Source organism: Paroedura picta, chromosome 2 (assembly GCF_049243985.1).
Source record: "Paroedura picta isolate Pp20150507F chromosome 2, Ppicta_v3.0, whole genome shotgun sequence".
NCBI lineage: Eukaryota > Metazoa > Chordata > Lepidosauria > Squamata > Gekkonidae > Paroedura > Paroedura picta.
This window is the reverse complement of record NC_135370.1, coordinates 8268313-8293551: the sequence shown is the minus strand read 5'-3', so window position 1 is coordinate 8293551 and position 25239 is coordinate 8268313. Positions and strand designations below refer to the sequence as shown.

The following is a 25239-nucleotide window of genomic DNA, read 5'->3' as shown; positions in this document are numbered from 1 at the left end:
GCTTTGGGTTTTGTAAGCATCTCTTCACTCCAAAGTCTGAGAGAGAAGCTTTCTTTATAGACCTGTAAAGTCTGTCTGCAACACCTGTAAACCAATTGCAGCCATAAAGTAATAGAGGACAAATTGAGACTGTCTCTTGTGATTTAAGTCTGTTGCAAGCAATTTCCCTAGGTTTCCCCAGGTTAACCCGTAAAGAGAACAAATAAACAAATGGGGGGAAAAATCCCATTATTTTTAAAGCCGTGGTCACGTTATACCAGTCATTACTTCTTCGCATACAAATTTTTCATGCAAAAACGTGTTGTCCTTCAGATAAGACAGAACCAGTTGCACGTTCACAGTGGAGGGCCTTCCGTTTCTGCGTTGGATGAATATCTATATATCTTCATTGCTTCATACGTTTTGCAAAGAGCTGCAACACCTCTGGGATTTGAAGGGATTTCCTTTTGTGCCTCTAGCAAGAGGGACCAGCTGAGTTTCCCTTTATTTATTTTTTGATTTATATCCCATCCCTCCCAGCATGCTGGCTACATAATAAATAGAATTTCATATATAATTTTAAAACTTGAAAACCATCTTAAAAACAGTCACACCAGCTATATAGGCGAACTGTTTCATTTAAGAGCGTTCCATTTCTAAGTAGTGGAATAGGTAATGGATGCTGCTAGACAGCAACCAGATTTCTAAAGGCTGTGTCCCCACATTCCATTTAAAGAAGGGCTTCCATGTCATAGAGAGCCAGCTTGGTGGAGTGGTTAGGAGTGCGGACCTCTAATCTGGCGAGCTGGGTTTGATTCCCTGCTCTTCCCCCACATGCAGCCAGCTGGGTGACGTTGGGGGCACTGATAAAGCTCTTTTGACCAAGCAGAGGAACATCAGGGCTCTCTCAGCCTCACCTCCCTCACAGGGCATCTGTGGTGGAGAGAGGAAAGGGAAGGCAAATGTAAGCTGCTTTGAGCCTCCTTCGGGTAGAGAAAAGCGGCATATAAGAACCAACTCTTCTTCTTCCTCAGTAATCTCAGGGCTCTCTCAGCCTCACCTCCCTCACAGGGTGTCTGTTGTTGGGAGAGGAAGGGAAGTCGACTGGAAGCCCCTTTGAGCCTCCTTCGGGTAGAGAAAAGCGGCATATAAGAACCAACTCTTCTTCTTCTTCAATAATATCAGGGCTCTTTCAGCCTCACCTCCCTCACAGGGTGTCTGTTGTGGGGAAAGGAAAGGGAAGGCGACTGTAAACTGCTTTACCTCTGGTAGAGAAAAGTGGCATATAAGAACCAACTCTTCTTCTTCTTCAATAATATCAGGGCTCTTTCAGCCTCACCTCCCTCACAGGGTGTCTGTTGTGGGGAGAGGAAAGGGAAGGCGACTGTAAGCCACTTCAAGTAGAGAAAAATGGCATAGAAGAACCAACTCCTACTCCTACAACTTCTCCTCCTTCGAATACATCTGTTTGGAAGTTGCAAAGGAAAACATGAATGTAAGAGGCCCTTGCAACAACTTACCACTATCCCTGTATTGCAAATATCTCTCTATTGAAAATCAGTAATAGTTGATTTAAATTTTATGACTGAGCAATTCATGAATCAAGACAGTTGCTTTGTTTAGGCCCCGCATTCACTTCCAGCCAGTACCTTCATAGGTATTGTGTAAAATAGAGGCTTTGTGTGCTCTCTTCTGTTTTTCATACTGGTTCATTGCACATTCCAGAAGGGGAACTGTTTTGATAAAAGCAACAGTGTCTTACTGTGACATTCTTCTCAGTTAGCATTACCTTTCAGGTATTTCCCATTTGTGAAATGGTTTCATGTCACCATCTTGGGGTGGGTAACTGGCTGGCTTGCCGTCGCACAGGGAAAATATTTTGCTTTGTGTCAGTAGCAGCTGCCTAAGCAACTTCTTAGGAGTTTGCACTGCTGAATAAAGCCAAAGCCCTGCTGGTTAAAAACTGCAGCTAGAACATGGAGGGACACAATCACTCCAGTCTTGGCTCTTCTTCACTGGCTTCCATTTTGTTTCCAGGCACGATTCAGGGTGCTGGTGCTGACCTTGAAACCCCCAACATACCCAAGGTCCTTTATGAACCTCCCTGAGCATATCAGGCATCTTCAGAGGGCCTGATTCAGGTGCCCCTGCTTTCTGAGATGAGGTGAACGGTAACTCTGGAACTCTCTCCCCAAGAAGATTTGCCTGTCCCCTTTTCTTGCCAATTTCTGTTTGTTTGTTTCCCTTGGCATTCCCTCAATGATCCCTCCTTCCTTCTCAACTATTTTAAGGGAATGTAGGAGACTGGACAATAATTAGCTACATCATGCTTGTTGAGTGCTGTTTTTTCAGTTGGGGACAAGTAATTGCCTAATGACCTGGGCAGTGGTCCCTGGGTCAATGGTTGATGCATGATGTATTTCAGAGTATAGTTGATATGGTCCTTACAAACCTTCCCCGACCAGGAGTGGCACCGATCCAGTGTACAAGGGGTGTTCTTCATAGATCCTGTTCATCACAGCAAATCAAAATGATCCATACATAGACCAGATGCTTTTCCAAGGGTCATTATTGTTTGATATCCAAAATTCAGAGTAGAATATGTTTGAGAGAATTTGTCACAATAATAATAGTAGTAGTAGTAGTAGCAGCAGCAGCAGCAGCAATAGTAGTAGTAGTAGTAATAATAATAATACATTTTATTTTTAACCCACACTTCCATAAATCTCAGGGTGGGTAACAACATATAAACTTTGTTGTTGTTAGGTGTGAAGTCGTGTCCGATCCATCGCGACCCCATGGACAATGATCCTCCAGGCCTTCCTGTCCTCTGCCATTCCCCGGAGTCCATTTAAGTTTGCACCGACAGCTTCAGTGACTCCATCCAGCCACCTCATTCTCTGTCGTCCCCTTCTTCTTTTGCCCTCGATCGCTCCCAGCATTAGGCTCTTCTCCAGGGAGTCCTTCCTTCTCATGAGGTGGCCAAAGCATTTGAGTTTCATCTTCAGGATCTGGCTTTCTAAGGAGCAGGCAGGGCTGATCTCCTCTAGGACTGACTGGTTTGTAATATAGATTACATACAATTAAATTTAAAAACATGAAAACCATTACATTCCTGAATGCCCCAGATTAAAATCCCTGGTGGGGTGTTTCGTAAGAGCTGATCTTCTAGTTCTCTTCCTCTGACAATGAGGCCAGCCTTGTTGGTGGATGTTATTTTATTTTGGGCCTCTGACATAAGCCATCTGTGGAACTGATTTAGGTCTTACAGGGCTCTGACTTCTCCCAGGACCATATTCCACCTGGCTGGGGCCAAGGTTCAAAAGACCCTGGACCTGGACACGGCTAATTTTACCTCCTGTGGCTTGGGGACCCTGAGCAGATGTTGATCCATAGAACAGGGGTAGTCAACTTGTGGTCCTCTAGATTTGGTGTAGTGGTTAGGAGTGCGGACTTCTAATCTGGCATGCTGGGTTCGATTCTGTGCTCCCTCACATGCAGCCAGCTAAAACTGTTCTAACCGAGCAGTGATATCAGGGCTCTCTCAACCTCACCCACCCCACAGGGTGTCTGTTGTGGGGAGAGGAATGGGAAGGTGACTGTAAGCCGCTTTGAGCATCCTTCGGGTAGGGAAAAGCGGCATATAAGAACCAACTCTTCTTCTTCTTCTTCTTCTTCTTCTTCTTCTTCTTCTTCTTCTTCTTCTTCAGATGTCCATGGACTACATTTCCCATGAGCCCCTGCCAGCATTTGCTGACAGGGGCTCATGGAAATTGTAGTCCATGGACATATGGAGGAACACAGGTTGACTACCCCTGGCTTAGGGCTTATTATTGTTATTGTTGATATGATCGTTGTTACATACCCTGAGCGTTTGGGCGGGAGGTAAATAAAATGATCCTTATTTATTTGTATTTATTATTAAATTTATACCCCGCCACTCATGGCAGAGTCGAGACGGCTTACAGAAGAAAACCATGAAAACAGCACATCCCATAAAAACCCATTAAAAACAACAATAACATTAGTCACAATATATCTTAATTAAGATGGTGATAACAAAATCTTCCCAGTCTTGAGAGGTGTACTGTCTACATGGCGCAAGAATCAAGGATGTCACAGTACCGACTGATGCACTGACCGGTCCCGGTCCCAGGACCGGGGGTTGGGGACAACTGCTGTAGACCAGTGGTCCCCAACCTTTTTATCACTGGGGACCGGTCACCGCTTGACAATTTTACCGAGGCCCGGTGGGGGGGGAGTAGTCTTTTGGCGAGGAACGTCTTGCAGAACGGCAGTGTCTTGAGGTGACCGCTGTTGTTGTTGAAGTCCCTTGAACATAGATTCCTCAAAAGGTTCCATGCAAAGATTAAGTTAGCGTGTGAAGAAAAAGTTTTTTATGCCCTGCTTTTCATTGCTTGAAGGACTGTCAAAGTAGCTTACAAATCCTTTCCTCTCCCCACAACAGACCCAATGAGGTGGGTGAGGCTGAGAGAGCTCTGACAGGACTGCTTGGTCAGAACAGCTCTAACAGGATGGTGACAAGCCCAAGGTCACCCAGCTGGCTGCACGTGGACGAATGGGGGAATCAAACCCGGCTTGCCAGATTAGAAGCCACTGCTCTTAACCACTACACCACACTGGCCCTTAAAACCCAAGAGTGGCCCATAGCGGCCAGGGAGGCTGCAAAATCTTGTGCTGGCCCAGACACAATCCCATCAGCATCTTTGTTGAAATCACCCCAAATAAAGTGTGGGGATCTCCAACACCCAACCTGAGATTACTCTGGCTAGATCAGAGATGGCCAGGAGGGAATAATAAACCAATAATAAACCAAATGCTTTGTCTTTTTCTTGAGCCTTATATGAGAAACAAAGGCTAAGAGCAGCTATATTTCGTGCCGACAATCTTCGAAAGAAGAAAGAATCATGGAGATTATAGCTCCACCCACCACCACCTTCTCCGCCTCCTGAGCAGGACTGATGAAGGACCACATAACGCGAAGCATCCGTTGAATTTGACCGACCCCACTGTTTGCATCCAGCTTGGCTTCAGTCATACAAGGCAGGACAGTGTTCCCCTTGCCCAGCGGCTCAGACAGGAGCACAGCTTTCTAGCTTTCACATCTGGGATTATGTAGCATTGATGGAGATTCCTCCTCATGTTCCTCTTCCTTGGGGTGGGGTGGAGGAGTAGATCCCCCAAGGCAGTAAATAGCTGGAACTAAATTTTTGACTTCAGATCTTCCCATTTCTTTCTTGGTACATTTTTTTCCAAATGTTAATTGAGAGTTAAGGAATGACGAATACGGTACAGGTGCCTTTCAACCGTCTGCTGAGTTTGAAGGCCCGTGGGTAGCCGAAAGTACATTTATTCTGTCAGGGTTGCAATTTTGGAAGAGACGATTGTGAATGCATCAAAAGGACAAATCTGTTGAGTGCGCTCGTGGCTCTTTTCGGAGTACGGTTCTGTTCTGCCTTGCCATGCCATCTGCTGTAGCCCCCATGAATAATTGATCCTCTTGCCGAGAGATTTTAGAGCGAATCACAGGTCTTGAATAACAATGTACTCTTAGGATAGCCGTGAAAGCACATGGCATTGCCCTTCCCTGGGAGAAGGCCAGGTGGTAATAAACTGATTTTATTCTTTTCCAGCTCTTTCCGTACCGGTAAAGGCCTCCGCTGTAGAACACAAACAAGTACACCAAACCATTCTCAATAGTATTTCAAAACTCTAAATAGAAACTATAAAAAAAAACTAGGGAGGAATTCAGAGTACAAATGGAAGGAACATAATAATGAAATATGAGCCTCAATCCCACCCCCCAACTCAGAAGAGGAAATGGTCAGCTCTCTTAGGGGCAGCTTATATTTGAGGAATTCCTGCTTGTAATCCTTTTTAAAAAAATCCTAAAACTGTTTTGTTCGTGTGGTTTCTAAGCACCTCCTAAATGCTTCTCCTTGCTATCTTTTTCAGTACCTACTGGGAGTTGGGTAGTTAGTGGCAGAAATGCAGGTGGTGCTTCTGATCTGAAGAGAGGTGATGCACCATAATGGGAAAGGGGAGGGGCTCAGTGGCGGATCCTCTGTTTTGCATGAATTATCTGCGATTGTGCCATTAGTATTTCACTTTTGAGAAACTCCCAACCTTCTTGGGGTATCTTTAAGTTTGTTAAAATTTGCTCTCCTGAAGTCCAGCCTGTATGTGTGACTTTGTACAGCTTTTCTCTTCCCCCAAGATCATAAAGTTCAAAATTATGTGGTCCCTACTACCAAGTTTGCCCACAACTTTGATCTCGTCAACCAGTTCTTACCTATTGGTGAGAATCAGGTCCAAACTAGCAGACCCCCTGGTTGCTTCTTCCACTTTTCTGCAAGGCAAGTCAAGAATTTCTTGGATTTTTTCATCTTTAGCAGAGCTGGTCTTCCAACAGATATCTGGGTAATTGAAATCTCCCATGACCACTAGATCCCGTCTATCTGAAAACTTTGTAATCTGGTCTAGGAACATCTTATCCAAATCCTCTCCCTAGCCTTGTGGTCTATTGCAGACCCACACCATAATACCACTATTATTTCCTATTCTTTTTATTTTTACGCAAAGACTCTCAACTGAACTCTCATGCTGAGCCATATTCATTTCCTCACAACTATATATATTCTGAACATATAGTGCTGCTCCTCCCCTCTTCTTTATTTGTCTGTCCCCTTTAAATAAGCTGTACCTCTCAATCCTATTATTTCAGTTGTGAGTTACCCCACCAGGGCTGATTCTGCACTTACTCCCCCCTCCCACTGTCGATAGATTTCTCCTTCTCTCCCCCCCCCCTGAATTGAAACAGAAATCCTTCTGTACTTGATTGGGGAAGCTCAGACTGGGGAGGGGAGCACCGGACATGATGTTAAACTATCTTTCCTGAACTGGCCGGGGGGGGGGGGGTGAAGTCCAGATGGCACTAGTACTTTATTCCTTCTCTTTTGACTCCTGAGCCAGCAGCAGCCTCTGAGAACAAGGTAAATCTCTGCTGTGGGCTTCTGGAGTGCAATCACTTTAAGCCAGGGTGGGAAACCTTGCAACTGGGAACCAAGAACCAGGAAGTCTTTGAACTGATGCCTTGGCCAATCAGGGAAGGCTGCTTTGGAACAGTAAGTTAATTCGCAAAAAGGAGAAATCTACACCTATGATGTAAAAAACTGATGCCGTTTTTTTTAAAATATCGAGGCTTAAATCCACTCCTGGATATCGCAAGAGAAAGATAGGGTCACTGTGGATCAATCATGAATATTGTAGAGGGAAAATTTAAAGCATCCAAAATCAAAATGGAAATCGAATTCAGTATAGATGGGAAGGATTTATTTGAGCTGGGAATGGGTGAAAAGCCCCGTGCAGACTTGACCCAGGTTTTTGTAGTACCTATTAGATCATAGTTCCCTTCATGTATTAGGACTTCTGGTTCATCCAGCTTGTTTCCCATACCCTGCACCTTAGAGTAGCAACATTGTAATGCTTCATACAAATACCCCAGGCGTTTAGTTTTTGAACTTTCCTGTAAGTTTATAGTTCCCTGCATATGTGCCATTCTCTATAAATCTGCATTGTTCCCATCTACAGTTATTATCAAACTAGACTTTGAAAGTACATCTCCCCCATTGGACTTAGTTTAAAGCCCTCATCACCAGGTCTGCTAGACTCTTTGCAAAAATATTTTTTCCAACCATTGTGAGGTGCAAAGCATTTCCTGGTAGAAGAGCCTCATTACGGTAGCGCAAACCATGATCCAAAAACCCAACCACCCAGTAATTTATTTGCATTATTTCTGTTTACCTTCCTAATCGTTGGTCATTAACAGGAAGAACCAACAAAAACACAACCTGCGCCCCCAAGTCCTTCACCTTTTTCCCAAGGCCATGTCGTCTTGTTTTGTATTCTCCACACTGCACTGGGCAGTATCATTTGTTCCTGAATGAATGAGCAGGAAGGGATACCTGTCCTTGGGCTTTACAAGTCTTCCCACCCTTTCCGTGACATCCTTGATTCTTGCGCCATGTAGACAGTATACCTCTCAAGACAAGGAGTCCGGTCAACAAGCTTTGGCTTCTACTCATCTCAGTAGGACATCCCCAGTCACCAGCACATATCTGTAGAAGTTGGGGGAAGGGGGGAATTAGAGCTGCCCCAGTGAGTTGCCCTGGTGTAGACATTAGGGAAGGAAGGGGGTTTGATCTGCCCTAGTGAGTTGCCCTCATGTAGACGTTGGGGAAAGTGGGGGAATTTGAGCTGTCCCAATGAGTTGCCCTGGTGTAGAAGTTAGGGAAAGGGGGGGGGGAGGTAGAGTGGACCCAGTGAGTTGCTCTGGTGTAGAGGTGGGGTGGGGTGGAGTGGGGGGGAGCAGAGCCTGCCGCAGTGAGTTGCCCTGGTGTAGAAGTTGGGGGGAGAAGTAGAACTGCCTCGGTGAGCTGTCCGGTGTAGAAGTATAGTGCGGTGGGGTGGTAGGTAGCAGAGCTGGCCCCAGTGAGTTGCCCTGCTGTAGAAATGTGGTGCAGAAAGCCCTTCCCAAGCAGCTCTTTTCTCCAGGGGAACTCATCTGCTTTAGGATGCTTAGGGCTGATCCTGCGTTGAGCAGGGGGTTGGACTAGATGGCCTGTATGGCCCCTTCCAACTCTATGATTCTATGATTCTATGATTCTATGATCTCTGCAATTCAATGAACCGCCGTCATTCTGTGGGATCCTCAGGTCCCCCCTAGACGCTGGCCCTGGACACATGGGCACAAGGGCACAGCCCCCCTCCCAAGCAGCACTTTTGTGCAGATAAACTCATCTCTGCAATCCAATGAAGAGCCGTCATTCTGGGGGATCCCCAGGTCCCCCCTGGAGACTGGCATCCTTGGAGCTCTGTGGCTCACAGGGCCGCACCCCCCCCACCAGCCCTTTTCTCCAGGGGGACTGATCTCTGCTGTCTGATGAAGAACTGTCCTTCTGGGGGATCCCCAAGTCCCTTCTGGAGGCTGGCATCCCTGGACCTCTGGGGCACAAGGCTGCAGAGTTTCCCCTCCCAAGCAACCCTTTTCTCCAGGGGAACTGATCTCTGTTGTCTGCAGATGAGCTGTCATCGTAAAATTCCCCCTCCAAAACAGGCACTTGCCCCACGGAAGTGGATCTCTATAGTCTGTAGATGAATTCCAACTCCAGGAGGTCTCCAGGCGGCCCCTGGAGATTGGTGACCTCTGTGTTAGGAATGTTTCTTGACATTTGGAGGTGGGGCCTCAGGACTCCGGTGTGGGGGGTTGGGAGAAGGAGTAAAGGCTGCCCACCAGTCCCGTGAGACCCAGCGCGGCCTCTGCTCTCCCTCCCTCCCTCCCTCCCTCCCTCCCAGCTGTCTTCTCCAGAAGAACTGGTGCCAGGAGACCAGCTGCTATTCCTGAAGATCCCCAAGCCCCCAACTAGAGGTTGGCAACCCAGCTGGCTGCACCTGGAGGAGGAGTTGGGGGGATCAAACTGGGCTCTTGAGATTAGATTCTCCTACTGCTTAATCACCTCCAACACGCTGGATCTCAAGCTCCAGCAGGGAACAGGGCGAGGGGAGGGTCAGCACCCAGGAAAACTACACAGCGGCTGCATGTGTGCTAGCGCCCGTTGCATTCCTGGGTACAGCAGGCTTTGCCCCTACTTAACTTTCTATTACTGATGCAGTCTTGCTGATGCTTTGCTCAGGGTAATTAGTTATCAAGGAGGGTCTTGTCAGGACACTGATATGCCAAAAGGGAGCAGCATGGAAATAATGTCAAAAACACAATTATCCATAAATCATTAATTACGCTTTAACATTTTTACTAGTTTGTTACAGTAGCAGATGAATCCTTCTTACGGATATTGTTGACATCATTCTAATGAGTAGAGAATTAGCTTTAATAAGATGAATTTGTCTCTAAAGAACCCTTCCAAAAAAAACATTCGTATTACGGTCGGGAGGCGAATTGGACTGCATAAGGAACCAAAATGGAATAGTGGTGCCGTCTCTTACAAGCTCTTACCTAGTACAGTTGTACTCACTGGGAACATAGGTAGTGGCTCTTCATTGCTCCTATAGGCTGGTAGGAATGGTTTACCCACAGAACACTCATCTTTGAGGTCTGGTAGATTCCTCCCAGTAAGCAGGCTCCGTTGAATGAAAACTGCTTTATTGAAAGAATACTGAATTGATCATCATGGGGCTCTTGCTAAAACTAAAGATCCCCCTTACCTCTACATCCCACTTATCTACCCTCCGCCCAACGGCTTTGGCACATGACCAAGTGGCCGGGACAGATGCAGGCACCAGCAAAGCCCTAAGGATGGTGGGAAAGATTATTGTTTCCACAGCTTCAAACACGGGACCCCTCTATAAAAGCCAGAGCCAGCTAGCTACATTCACACCAGTTCTAATTCATCAACGATGGATCACATGCTCACACAGGATTAAAGACCACAGTGATATGCAGATACAACAGGAAACAGCCTATCGTAGCCCTGACCTAGGCAGCCCAGACTAGCCTAGAATCATAGAATCATAGAGTTGGAAGGGACCTCATGGGTCATCTAGTCCAACCCCCTGCACTATGCAGGACACTCACAACCCTATCGCTCATCCACTGTAACCTGCCACCCCCTTGAGCCTTCACAGAATCAGCCTCTCCATCAGATGGCTATCCAGCCTCTGTTTAATTCCCCCCTTCCTCCAACTTCTACAGATGTGTGCTGGTGACTGGGGAGAACCCACCACCTCCCGAAGAAGCCTGTTCCACTGAGGAACCGCTCTAACTGTCGGGAACTTCTTCCGGATGTTTGGATGGAATTTCTTTCGCATTAATTTCATCCCATTGGTTCTGGTCCGTCCCTCCGGGGCCTCATCTGGTCAGATCTCAGGAACTAAGCAGGGTCAGCTGTGGCAAGTAAATGAATGGGAGATCTCCAAGGAATATCATTTGTGTCCTAGTTCTGGGGATGTGGAGAAGTGTCGGAACAGCAATCAGCAAGTAATTGGGTGAAGTCAGCCTGGAAGGGCTGTTGTTAAGTTCTATAAGCAGCCGGGTTGTAACTATGTGCATTAAGTGGTCACGGGTGAGGTTGCAATTAAGCACATGCCCAGGGGATTCCTTTGTTTAAGGGGGGCTACAGACTACTTCCTTTTTCTTCCGTAAGAGCAGATCTGTGTAATGTGTGCTCTGAAGCAAGGATCAGCATCCTCCATTAGGGTGCTCTGCTGATCCGTAGGCATGTAGTCTGCTTGAGGCTTGCAATGTGTTTGTAACTATCTTTTAAGCGTTTGGACTCTGCTTCAGTAAGGAAGCTGAAGCAGATGAATATGATGTATTACTGTAAATAATCTTTGCAGTAAAGATTCTCTGTCTTAAACTTCAAAGCACTGTGAGTCTGGACCTGTACCTCCTCCATAAAGGTAAGTAGTAACTGCATCCTTTCTAAATGCTGTTACTCTGCAGCTCTGATGGTCTGGCGGGACCTAGGACCAAGTCTAGTCCAAATGTCCCAACAAGAAACCTCTGAGTTTTAGGTTGAATGCAGAAGGACTTTTGTCTAAGACCGCTTTGACCCTCTTAAGAGGGTCTCGGGAATGAGCTGTGAGAACACCCGATCCTGCCATCTGGGTAAAACGCATGGACTCAAATATGACCCATAGGAGAAAGGAGTAACTCACCAAGAAAACAAGTATGATGCTAATTATACCCATACCATTCTGCAGGTTTTATTGTGTGTTGGAACAATGGTCAAAAGATGTTTGTTTGTTTTTTTCCCCTTACCAAATATTTAACATCCCGGGACTGTTCTTTCATTCCGCATCAGCCCCAAAACGCACTAGTTCTAAAAACACTTCAGCTGTGTGAGAGAAGGAATACCAGCATTAGTAAAGGTGGGCAGAATTTCTTCTTTGCCCACCGGACGCTTTTCAGCCAGTTTGACGTAGTGGTTAGGAGTGCAGACTTCTAATCTGGCATGCCGGGTTCAATTCTGCACTCCCCCACATGCAGCCAGCTGGGTGACCTTGGGCTCACCATGGCACTGATAAAACTGTTCTGACCGGGCAGTGATATCAGGGCTCTCTCAGCCTCACCCACCTCACAGAGTCTGTTGTGGGGAGAGGAAAGGGAAGGCGACTGTAAGCCGCTTTGAGCCTCCTTCGGGTAGGGAAAAGCGGCATATAAGAACCAACTCTTCTTCTTCTTCAGTAATATCAGGGCTCTCTCAGCCTAACAGGGCATCTGTTGTGGGGAGAGGAAAGGGCAGGTGACTGTAAGCCCCTTTGAGACTCCTTAGGGTAGAGAAAGTGGCATATAAGAACCAACTCTTCTTCTTCTTCAGTAATCTCAGGGCTCTCTCAGCCTCACCTACCTCACAGGGTGTCTGTTGTGGGGTGAGGAAAGGGAAGGCGACTGGAAGCCGCTTTGGGTAGAGAAAAGTGGCATATAAGAACCAACTCTTCTTCTTCTTCTTCTCCTCCTCCTCCTCCTCCTCCTCCTCCTCCTTCTACATCACGATGTCCTGAGATGAAGTGTGTCATTGCACCTGTGGCCCCCAAACAGGAAAGAAGCCCCTGTTTCTGTGCCCCCCTTGGGTTCCCTTCCCTGTCTCAGGAGCAGTAGCTCACCTTAGCATCCCCCTTTCCAAGTGAGACTTCTTTCAGGAGCCATTTTGCTCTTCCATTGACGGTGGGAGCTATGTCTCAAACTCCACCCGGACTGTTGGGTCAGTCTGGGCTCCCTCTCTGTGAAGTCCCAGCAGTTTTACAATGGCTTTTTAAAAAATTAATCTTTTACTCTCTATTGCATATTATCTTTATGTTTATTAAAAAAAAATCTGTCAGAGTTATAAAGCTGAATGAGGGAGATTTATGTAGCCGCAGCCTTCGTGAGTGATTTTTATGAGTTTTATTAGCAAGCTAAGCAAGATGTAGTATGTAATAAAGGTTTTAGTGTGCTCCTTTTTGGGGGCTGTGGCTTTCAACTTTCCCCTGGGATTTCATCTGTTTATGAAATGATTCTGGTCATGATTAAACCGTGGCTGACGACAAAAGTGTGAATGAGAAATGGAATTCCTTAAGACAGAAATATCTTCTGTTGAAAGATTTGCTGGCGGGCTCTTGTACAATTAGCCTCGATATCCTTGTCTTGTTTGCATTTTATATTGGCAAGAGCTTAATTGAAACAGAATGGAAAATGGAAACAGGAACAACTGGAAATTGAAACAGGAATGGAAATTCGGGAATCTCTGGGACAGACTACCAGGGGTTAGGTTAGATCCAAAGATATGCATAGAGGAAAGTGGCTGGTAGCACTCCAGTGCACACTAAAAGGAATTCTGACTTGGACCGTTTCCGCACTGGAAGCTTCATGCCTGGCTGCAGGCTGGAGTTTGAGCCGAAGCAGGTTGCCCTGCCTCTTCTTGCGCCTATACGAGGGAGCATATGGCCTAGTAGACTTTGTCCACCCCGGATTTGTGCTCCCACACGGGAGCCAGGGCAGCGAAGTTTCCAGTGCGGAAACAGTCTTGATCTGTTCCACTAGAACCACTGTGTTGGGAAAGAGGAAATGTCAGCTAGTCAGAGTCCAGGACGCTGAACTGGGTGCTAGAGGCCGAGCAACAGGATGGCAGAAGGAAAAAAACAGATAGAATCAGAAACTCTACCAGGTTGCAAACTGGGAACAAAGACTGGCAGAACCAGAAAGCTGGAGGCAAGAGGCTCAGAAGCAGAAAACGTTTTGGATGGTACAGCAGATGTGAAGGACACGAGGAAAACCACAGGTCAGCTGGAAAGAGAAGAATGTCTGAGTGCTCGTAGAGGAGGACTGTGACATTGTTACAACCCTGGGTTGCAGTCCTGTTCAAACCCTCAAAGACCCTGCCTGCCTGTTGTGGGAAGAGGAGGGGAGGGCCACTTTGAGACTCCTGTGGATAGTGAAAAGTAGGGTATAAAAACCTTTTTTTTCAAAATTGCATGGGCAGTTGGTATCCTTTATGAGATGCTGTTAGAGCTGGATCAGTTCAGAGCGTATGGTCAGAAAGGGGGAAGCCAGTTAGATGGGAGAAAAAAATAAAGCCATGAGCCTCAACAAGAAATCTGGACGTTTTTATTCGTTGTTTGCCACTGCTGAGTGTTTGTGTGTTTGGGGGCAGGAAGTACAGGAGAAGAGGGCAGCATGTATTACTTAATTTTGCACAGGTGTTAAGTTACCTATGTTGATTAGCTTGTTGCATTAAACAGGTATGCCCGCATGCTATACTCTGTCTGCCTCCGCCACAACAATTGCTGTTCCGTTCCAACATTATCGTATCTTGTAATCAGCTTGCTGATTCCCAGAGGTCACGTTCCGTAATCCGCTTATTGATTGAGACGTTTTTAATATATTGTAAGAGCCTCTTGTGGCGCAGAGTGTAAGGCAGCAGACATGCAGTCAAGCTCTGCCCATGAGGCTGGGAGTTCAATCCCAGCAGCCGGCTCAAGGTTGACTCGTCCTTCCATCCTTCTGAGGTCGGTAAAATGAGTACCCAGCTTGCTGGGGGGTAAACGGTAATGACTGGGGAAGGCACTGGCAAACCACCCCGTATTGAGTCTGCCATGAAAACTCTAGAGGGCGTCACCCCAAGGGTCAGACATGACCCGGTGCTTGCACAGGGGATACCTTTACCTTTACCTTTAACCCACCCACCTTGAATCTGAGCGGACAATGCGGACTATAAATGGAAATAATAGTATTAATAAATTCTCGTTCAAGGGTTTTTTCCCCCTGTTGTAACCAGGGACTGCTTGTAAAAATAAGGTCTTTGCACCAACACAAACCCTCACTCCGCTCCTGGCTGCCAACATATAAAAAGAATGGGCGGAAATTCTTAACTTTGGTTTGAACAATTGAGATTTCTCTGTACTTTCATGCTAAATTGGGGCAGGAAGGCAATACTGAATTTGGAGAAGAGTCTCTTAAAAGACAGAAATGGATGGCCTGGGGTCCAAGTTACCAAGCAAATGCATCTTTAACTTAAGGTGACCAGATTGTCCTACTTTTGGAGGGACATCTGGGGGTACCTGGCAAATTGTAAAGGTATCCCCTGTGCAAGCACCGAGTCATGTCTGACCCTTGGGGTGATGCCCTCTAGCGTTTTCATGGCAGACTCAATACGGGGTGGTTTGCCAGTGCCTTCCCCAGTCATGACCGTTTACCCCCCAGCAAGCTGGGTACTCATTTTACCGACCTCGGAAGGATGGAAGGCTGAGTCAACCTTGAGCCGGCTGCTGGGATCGAACTCCCGGACTCATGAGCAGAGCTTTCAGACTGCATGTCTGCTGCCTTACCACTCTGCCACAAGAGGCTCATTGGCAAATTGTACTTATGTTGAAATTAAAAATATATATTACAATACTATTTTTGCATTCTATGCGTTCCATGAAACTTTTTGTTGCTCCATATAGACCAAATTTTTAATCAAGAACCCCCCTGGTCAATGGTGTCCCGCTTTACCAATGTTAAAATCTGGTCACCTGACTTTAACTTGCCACCTGGTCATGGGAGCAGGAAGAAACCGTAGATGTGCTGTGGATGAGGGGGAGACATAAAACTAGCCTGATGAGCTTTTCTTTGAGGGGCAGCAGCTGGAGACGGGGGCCAACAGAATCAATTTCACATTCTCCTTGACGGAACTAATACCCTACATGGCCTGTTTTATCATAGGCAGCATAACAGCCTACTGTCTGTGTTGTATTGTAACTGAGTAAGGTCAAATATTCTCTTGACATTTTTCAATGAAAATATTTTTAATAAAGATCATTTAGCCTGCTTAATTTAATTTTCAGTCTTCTGATCTGCTGATTAATTTTTACAAAATACTTTAGAAGTGACATTGATCATTGGAATGAAAGCAGAATGTATTCTTAAGAACCACTTGGTGTAGTGGTTAGGAGTGCAGGTTTCTAATCTGACGAGTCGGGTTTGATTCTGCGCTCTCCAACTGCGTGGCCTTGGGCTCTGTTCTGACTGAGCAGTAATATCAGGGCTCTCAGCCTTACCTAGCTCACAGGGTGTCTGTTGTGGGGAGAGGAAAGGGAAGGCGATTGTAAGCTGTTTTGAGACTCTTCCTGGTAGAGAAAAGTGGCATATAAGAACCAACTCTTCTTCTATATGCAAATCTTCTGTAAACTGACTGATATGCAGATTGTTATGGGCTGTCTCTTTTTTATTTATTGTTACATTTGTTTGCTGCCTCCTCTCCAGAGACTTTTCTTGAACCTCCACTATAACTTTGTATGCTGATAAGCTAGGGAGATGGTTAGCCTACAGATTAAGGGAAGAACAAGAAAAGAAAACAATTACACAAATGAAAGGGAATGGAGCGGAACTTCAAAAAGAAAGTGGCATTCAACATTATTTTATTAAGTATTTTACAAATTTATATACAGACCCAATTCAAAGCCAGCAGGCAATTTCCAACTTTATATCCAACATCCCATTACAGAAATTTTCGGAACACCATCAAAAAATAATGTATCAAAGGGTGACGGTACAAGAGGTTAATGCTGTGATAGAGTCAATGAAACAGAACAAAGCACCGGGTCCTGACGATATGGTAGAGTTTTATTTTTAAAAAGGCTCGTTTGGTTACAATTCCCTTACAACAAGTTAAATGACATAGTAGACCAGCATGTTGAGCCTGGGGGAATATTCATAGGGTAAGAAATGTTATGTAACAGGTAGAAGTCAACTTAATGTTAACAGGTTTTGTTATATATTTACCCAGAACGTTTCACTCTGGATTTGTATATTTCCTATAGTTTTACTTAATATTGAGATACTAGTAGTAGAGCCCGCTGAAACCAAAATTCAGCGGGTGCTAGGGGCCTGGGGAGCTTTTTTCTCCCCCCCCCCGATCTTGGAAAAAGCTCCCCAGGCCCCGGGGAAGGCGCTAGACTGACCTTGTGGCGGCTCCGCGGAGTGGACGTCTTCGGGGCTTGTCCGGGCAAGGTGTCCGCAGTGTGCGCGAGAAGGCTGCAGGGCCCCAGCCCCGCGGCAAGGGTAGCCATCTTCTGCCGCCTCGGCCTTTAAGAAGAGAAGCCGGCTCGCTGGGGCGGCGGCCTGATGCGGCGAGAGGCGCCACGTCAGGCCGCGGCCCCAGCGAGCCGGCTTCTTTTTTAAAAAGAAGGCTCCCTGGCCGGCTGCACTTTCTCAAACTGGATGGCTGGTCCGACCGCCGCGAGGTGGCAGAAGACGGCAGCCGCCCCAGCGAGCCGGCTACTCTTCTTAAAGGCTTCTCTTCTCCCTGGGGCGGCTCACAGTTGCTTGGGCTGGGAATCAGAGGGACCAATCGGCAGGCGCGAAGCGCCTGCCGATTGGTCCCTCCGATTGTCTGTCATGAGGAAGGGTCCAATCCGGACCCTTCCTCATCCCGGACACATCCCGCCCCAGAACACCTTACTCCTTTATTTAGTCCGTGGCGCCCGCAGCGCCACGGGCAGTGTACAGATGATTCAGTTTTAAGTAGGTGGAAGTTTGCTGGTTTAAATCAAGGAAACATTACACATGTAAATATTTACTAATATTTTGTAATAATCTGTTTTAGATAACAAACCACTGAGGAAGAGAACATCCTTGAAAAAGATAAAAATGTTGTGTTTATCCGGAACCCGTTTTGGTTTATGTTTGCACGTTAAATATCTACAAAATAAATTGGAATACGCATAACCAAAAAAGATTACATTTTTGTACCAGCCAGTTGGTTGAATTTTTTTCAGTTTGGATTATTCCATTCGGCCAGCCCTCTGTTGTACATAGTAAACCAGTAGGCTGGTGAATACCAGAAATATAGAATCAAGCATTTTTGTCATTGACCTATAAAGATGGGGCAGACTCTCGGACTCCTCAGGTATATTGACCTATCTATCTTTTGATTGTGGATTTCTACATAAATTCTGGCCAGCAGATTATAGAAACGTGGTTCTAAATTTCTTTTGCAGCGAGACCCACTCTTAAACTTGCTGAACTGTACAAGATCTCCTTGCAAAAATAACTTCATGCTCCTTTCCCCCACTTCCAGTAGTTTGTAACCTGTAGTTTTGCAATAAATATTGTGGCAGTCCTGCGTTTTATGACAGCTGTGCATCCTCTGGAGAGGGATGTCCTCCTTTGCAATGAAGCCTCCATTTCATCATATTCCATGTGGTCCTTTCTGTCCTCATTGCCCATTTTTGACCAGCATTCTGAGATCTTAGCATATGCCCAAGGCAGGGCCCTGGTGGTGGAGCCATGGCTAGTGGTAGAACATCTGCCTGGCCTGCAGAAGGGAACAGGTTCCATTCCTGGCAGCATCTCCAGATGAAGGAAATGGCAGTAGGCCTTGCAAAAGGCCCCTTTTCTTCCTGAGAATCTGGAGAGCCACAGCCAGTCTGATTAGGTTGTACTAACCGTGATGGACAAAGGGTGTTTGTGTCTGTGTCATTACAAGGCAGCTTCACGTGCTCCATCTTCTTGGCATGCAGAAGGTCCCAGGTTCAGTCTCTGGAATTTCCAGTTAACGGATCTGTTAGGGTGAAGTGAAAGCCCGAGACCTTGAGGGACAACTCTGACCCTGATGGGCCGACAGGCTGGTTCAATGTAAGGCAGCTTCCCGTATTCATGAGTTCAATCAAGAGCAAGGGGAGGTGGAGGAAGGTGTTTGGTTGCGCAGGCCCCAAAGCATCATATGTGCTCTGGCATGCTGACTCGGGGGCACAGTCACAATGCGTGTGTGATCAGCAGTTCCCAGACCACCATGCTGAAGGCATCCAGATACTCCCAGTACTGCTTGTGAGCAAACCACTAAGGAAGTCAAGAGAGAAAATGGACACTCAGCAAAAAGAGACATGCTCAACATGGTGAGCTCAGTGCTCATTGCCTTTTTTTTTTTTTTAAAAAAGCTTGTCATCCATGGTTTGAAAAACATTCTGAAACACCTGATTAGTGGAATTCACAATCCAGGACTGGATGCTGCAAGGTTCATATTTGGTTTACAGTCCATGGGCATTCCAAGGAACTCTTAATAGAGCATTCAGAGGCACTGTGCAGCTCCTTCCGCCACATAGATCAGGTCTTCTGTCCATTGCTCAGTGATCCTTCAGCACCAATGAGAGCCAGTCTGCGCCTCATGAGTCCTCTAGTAACCAAGAACTAGGCCTATATCCCCTCCCCCTTTCTCCATGTGCCTATTTACGTGGCTCAGTCCTATGGTGTTCAAATAAATTTGTTTTGCAGTTCTCAACTTGTTAGGGATCTCATACTCCCCAACCAGTTTGCTTTAAGAGGTCTCTTGTAACATGCTAAGGAAATCCTGTATGTGCACTATGGCAGTGGTGTGTGATGTGAAGGGCAATGCAGGCCACCACCATCATGGATGGAGAATCCAGCACATTCTCCTGGATGTGCTCAACATCCTTGTGTAAAGATTGAATCCTGTGGGGAGGATGACATCAAGTTGTCTTTCAGCTGTCCTCATTAAGAAATCCCTGGAAACTTCCACTCAAAAAGAGGGGTGGGTGGGTACCAGAAAATAGTTTTTAAGCCATCAGTGTAGTATAGTGTAATTTTACTGTTGGCATGCAATAGGATTTAATTGTAGATAGAGTGGTGTTTTTTAATCTTATACCATACTAGCAAGAAAGCCCATTGCAACCAGGAATGCAATGGGTCCTAGGACCCAGGAGACACCGGCAGGCGCAGATCTTTCTCCCTCTCCCTCTCCCTCTCCCTCTCCCTCTCCCTCTCCCTCTCCCTCTCCCTCTCCCTCTCCCTCTCCCTCTCCCTCTCCATCGCAGCAGGAGCCATAGCAGATAATCAGGGCTGTTTGTAGCAGGGAATGAGGGCTCTTTTGGGTGGCTGTCTCTGTCTCTGTCTCCCTCACAGCAGGAGCCAGAGTAGGTAATCAGGGCTGGTTTGCAGTTTGGCAGGGCTCTCTGTGTCTCTCACATGCTGGCTCCTGCAACATCTGAAAACAAAGTGGCTAGCGTTCAGGGAGGGAGGATGGGAGCTGTAGGTGCAGGGTCAATCAGGATGTGACCAGCTTTGCTGGCTGCACCCTTATTGGCCCTATTCCAACTCGGACAGCCAAGACACTCTCCACCCCCAGGGCTGTTTAACAAATATTAAGAGGAACAATGGATAAGGACGAATGAGGACAAGTCTATCAGTGACCACTAACCATGCTGGCTGAGGAGAACTTCTACATTCAGAGGAATTCCTCGGTCTCAGTGCTCTGTTGTTGGCCTTCCAGAGGAACTGGTTGGCCTCTGTGTAAGGCAGGTTGCTGGACTAGGTGGACCCTCACTGGTCTCACCCAGCAGGGTTCTTCTTCTTTTTCTTCTTTTTTAGATTTTTTGAGAATTGTACAAATTAGATATATTTGTGATTTCCTCGAGTTACAGATTTTCAGATACCCCCACCATTATAATATTATAGTCCGAATATGTTTCTTCCTGTTCCTGTTATAAGGGGATTTTTCCAGGTCTAGTCCTCTCTGATCCGGATGCAGATATTGATCATTCTTTTTTCTGTTCTTTGGGGAAGATGGCTAGAAGACCTTTTCATCCTCACGAATCACGGAGCTATTATGATCGTATCTGATTAGTATGCCTTCTTGTTCCATCTTTGTCATGGGAAACAGTCGCCAGTATTCTGAAAAGAAAGAGAGCGAGAAAAGCAAAGCAGGTTTGGTTCGTTCAGCAGGGTTCTTCTGGTGTACTTACAGATAGATTCATGAAGGAGAGAAGGACAGTTCTCAGTGGCTACTAATATTGTCAGACACAAATAAGGGGCTGCCAGGTATGCTTGGGCAAAAATAAGGCAGAGCTGGTCCAACCCTACATATTAGGAGAGGAATGGGAAGGCGACTGTAAGCCGCTTTGAGCCTTCTTCGGGTAGGGAAAAACGGCATATAAGAAGCAACTCTTCTTCTTCTTAACTGTTGATACATAGTGGATCCCCAATAGTATATTTATATACATTTGTTTGTTAAAAAAAACATTTAAATCTATCTTATAACTGATTGATTTTAATCTGTACTTTCATATTTTCATTGGGTGTGCCATGTCTGTAAATAGTACTGATGATGGTGACAATTGGATGGACCATTGGCCTGATCTTCTCATGTTCTTATAGATAGACTGAAGGAGGAGAGGTCTTTCAGTTATTACTAGCCATGGTGACTGAGCAGAACTTCAACATTCAGGGGCACCAATCCTCTGAATCCCAGAGCCAGGAGGCCACTTTGCTCTGTTGTTGATCATCCAGAGGAACTGTTAGGCCTCCATGTGAGACAGGAGGGCTGGACTAGAGGGACTATTGGTCTGATCCAGCAAGGCTCTTCTCATATTCTTACATTCTTTTGAAAGACAGCATATAAGTGTCAATCAATCAATCGATTGATTGAAGTGTTTGGATCTTATTGGATTTGCAGTTTGATCACTTCCATTTTCCTTCTTCACCATACTTCCCCCATCCCATCTCGGTTGTCGTGTGGGTCTCACAATACCCAGCACAGCTTGTTCGGTGATTGAAAGGGTCATTTGCCTCCATTTTCCTTGGGACTGCTAAGCAGTGCCTGGCAGTTGGTTGGGCAGGAGCCTTTGCCATAATTGCCAGTAGTGCACTGAGGTCTCTTCCCTTTTGCCCAGAAGGGACATCAGTACATCTCCGGGGGATGCCAGGGATGCGCTGGCATCTGGGCAAACCCATTTTGTCCAAATGTTATAGCCTCTTCCTCTTTCACAAGCGGAAAAGCTGGTATGAGTCAACTTCATGTTACCTAGCACATGACAGCAGTTGATTTCAGGAATTTGCATGCGGAGGCGATTGGTATTTAACTATTGACAGTGTGTGCGAATTCATATCTGAACCCTGTCAAAGTTAAAGCAAGCACAAGATGCCAGGAAGCCCAGCGCATTGCCTCGTAAGCTGCAAATTCAAAAGTTGCCTTGAAGCATCTCATTAAAAAATTGGAATTGCAGAATCAAATTCAAATTCAAAAAAACCTTTAATGGCATATAAAACATCATGAGAACAAGGGTAATTCATAATTATAATTAATTGATAAAAATTACATAGTCTAGATCTGTGGTCCCCAACCTTTCTGAGGCTGGGGACCGGCAGGGCAACTGCCCCGCCCGCGCACCATGTGCACATGTGCCACACATGGCTGAAATCACGCATGCGCACATGCACAAAAGTGCAGCACATGCACGGTTTCAGCCGCGCATGGCACATGTGCACATGCACGCCCCGGCCGCGCATGCGCAGTGCACGGCGCGACCCTGATTCCCTCTCCTCGCCCTCCCGCAGTAAGAAGCTTCCCGGGCTGCAAGGTTGCGGCCTGGGAAGTTTATTACTGCGGGGGGGCGGGGAGAGGGAGCCGCGGCCTGGCGCCTTGGCCTTCGTGGCCCGCAGGTTGGGGACCACTGGTCTAGATAAACAAATAAAAGAAAATAAAATAAGCAGTAACCAACAGTAGATTCCTCCAGAATGCCCAGCAATCAGTAATTTCCACCAGTTGTAGGTGCCCCTGGTCTAGACCTGATTCTTGCCTAGCCGACTGTCCTTTTGTATCACAGTAGCCAAGAATTGGGCCACCAGTTCCGTTCTTTCCGGGGACCTATCAGCTAACAAGTGTCTGGTTATTCTGTCCATAGGGCCAGAAAGGTCCATCGTGATAGGGACAACCAGTCGTCGTCTAAGCATAGAATGTGATGGGCAATAGAGTAGAATATGTGGCACTGAGTCAGGCTCTAATTGGCAAAATTTACAAAGTCTGTTCCCAATTGGTACATTGCTGTATCTGCCTGCTAGGACAGCTGATGGGAAGATGTTTTTTTGAATTGCAGGATCAGAAAAGGCAATGAATTTCCAATATTCTTCCAATATTCTTGAACTGTGTGTGGAATACAGAGGCTTCCCAGGTGTATTACAGGCCCTGAAGACTGTTCGTATTCATTAACTGGCAGTCTATTTGTACTGATTCAGGCATGCTGAATGGCAGTATGCTGATCTCTGTACCATTGCAGTGTACAGTGAAACCTTCCCTTCACTTATTAACCTCGAGGACTGACTTCCCTTTTTGTTGTTTTTTTCTAGGATTCCGAGTTTCCTGAAGATATACAAGTGAACCCTTACCTTGCTCGGGCCAAAGAGTGCGTGCGGCCACTGAAGTCTGGAGTGTACAGACTGAGCAATACACTGAAAGTGCATGACCTGGCCGTGACCTGGTAGGAGAACTCTGAAATGGCCCACCAGCCCTTCCCTATATAATTAAGCCGCTTTACTTTTAGCAGACACAGGCGACAATAAGGCTTTTGCCAGTCTTTAAAGCTTAACCACAGCCATGCCGCGGATTCTGGAGACTGTGGCAAAGAAATCGCCAAATGCGCGGGGCTCCATGACCATGTTGGACTGGAAGCAATTGGACCGGTGGCCTCAAAGAAAAAGGCCACGTAAACGGGGACAGGGTAGATGGATGGGATGTCCGAAGCTCCTGTTGGCTTTGAGAAGTCTGAGTGTGAGTTTGAGGACCGTTTCTGCCCCCTGTGAGTTCTCTGCATGCTTATGAGACCTCAGACAGTGGTAGATTCTCAGTCCTGGCTTGGACTCATCTTGGGTGGTGGAGAGAGTATCAAAGGGTCTGGATCTCTTGGAGAGAGACCATCTGTAGGAGCTGCTCCCGTCCAGAAGGGTCTGTGCTGCATGAATGTCGTCTCCCTGTTGCTCTCCTCTTCATCTTCTCTCTTGCAAGTCCCCCCCCCCCAATGTTTGGAGTCAGGGTTTAAAAGCTGATGCCAGGCTGTGATGAGGGAGGATGGGGACGGAGGGGGAGGCGTGCCCACATCTGAACTTCTTGCCTGCCCTGATGATTTGATTTGAATAGGACGGGAAGTGGAGTGCTGTCAGCTCCGTGCATCTTCTTGCCTTCTCCAGCCAGAATAGGATAGCATTCGCTGGCAGGGGCTCATGGGAATTGTAGTCCATGGACATCTGGAGGACCACAGGTTGACTACCCCTGCCATATGCACATCATTCTGCTCTCATGACCTCTCTTTTGAAAGCTGATTCCTAGAGCACAGCGGTTGGACCTCTCACTGCCAACGTGAGAAGGACGCAGGGTCACGGTTTACTTGGTGCAGTGTGGCAAAAGGTGTGCAGGCATCTGTGAGCTTCAGATCAGTCTCCAGAAGCAGCGTGCAAGGTTATCCCCTCTAGAAGTTGAGCGGTGTGTGCGTGCGTGTGCGAAGTGGAGGTTCGCAGGGCTTTCAAGTAGAAACAACATTATTTTCCCATGAGGGCTATGTTCAGATGTGATTGAGTCTCTTCAAGTCTGCATTGTGTTGTTAGGTAAACACCTAACAAAGTGAATGCCAGCGTTGAAATAGGAGCACTCCTACTTACAGGGAGCATTCACACTCAAGGGTATAAATTTAGGGAGTCTTTTCAGAACTTGGAGGGTGATATACCCATGTGGCATGGCTGTGTGTATGTAGTGGTTAGGAGTGTGGACTTCTAATCTGGCGAGCCGGATTCCTCACTCCTCCTCCACATGTAGCCAGCTGCGTGACCTTGGGATCGCCACAGCACTGATAGAGCTGTTCTGACGGAGCAGTAGTATCAGGGCTCTCTCAGCCTCACTTCTCTCACAGGGTGTCTGTTGTGGGGAGAGGAAAGGGAAGGCGAATGGAAGCCACTTTGAGACTCCTTCGTATAGAGAAAAACGGCATATAAGAACCAACTCTTCTTCTTCTTCAGAAATATCAGGGCTCTCTCAATCTCACCCACCTCACAGGGTGTCTGTTGTGGGGAAAGGAAAAGTAGGCGACTGTAAACTGCTTTTGAGACTCCTTTGGGCTGAGAAAAGCAGCATATAAGAACCAACTCTTCTTCTTCTTCTTCTTCTTCTTCTTCTTCTTCTTCTTCTTCTTCTTCTTCTTCTTCTTCTTCTTCTTCTTCTTCTTCTTCTTCTTCAAATGCCAGTAGGTGGAATGGAGTGTCCTTCACGTGTATTTTCTTGATATGAGCCGATGGTCAGTGTGCCCTCTGTACAAAGTGTAGAATGATCTTTGTGCAGAAGTGAGTGACGTCTCGTCTAGTAGTCCCATCCGTCCATCAGGCACAAACTGGGCAGGCTGCTTGTGGTGTGTTTACTTCCCATTGCGAACACTGGGTAGCCTTGTGTGTGATTACTTCCCTCTTCACACTTGAATCCCAAAGTTCAC

At 46.6% G+C, this 25239-nt stretch overlaps 1 protein-coding gene across 4 annotated transcripts in view; it reads left to right on the top strand.

Annotated features, from left to right (window-relative positions):
* The window catches only part of SPAG16 (sperm associated antigen 16), a 477747-nt gene that overhangs the window by 65660 nt on the left and 386848 nt on the right, over positions 1 to 25239 (top strand). For all 4 annotated transcript variants that reach the window (XM_077319325.1, XM_077319327.1, XM_077319328.1 and 1 more), the window contains exon 10: positions 23114 to 23244. In XM_077319325.1, coding sequence (XP_077175440.1) covers positions 23114 to 23244 — 131 coding nt within the window. The remainder of the gene's footprint in view (positions 1 to 23113; positions 23245 to 25239) is intronic.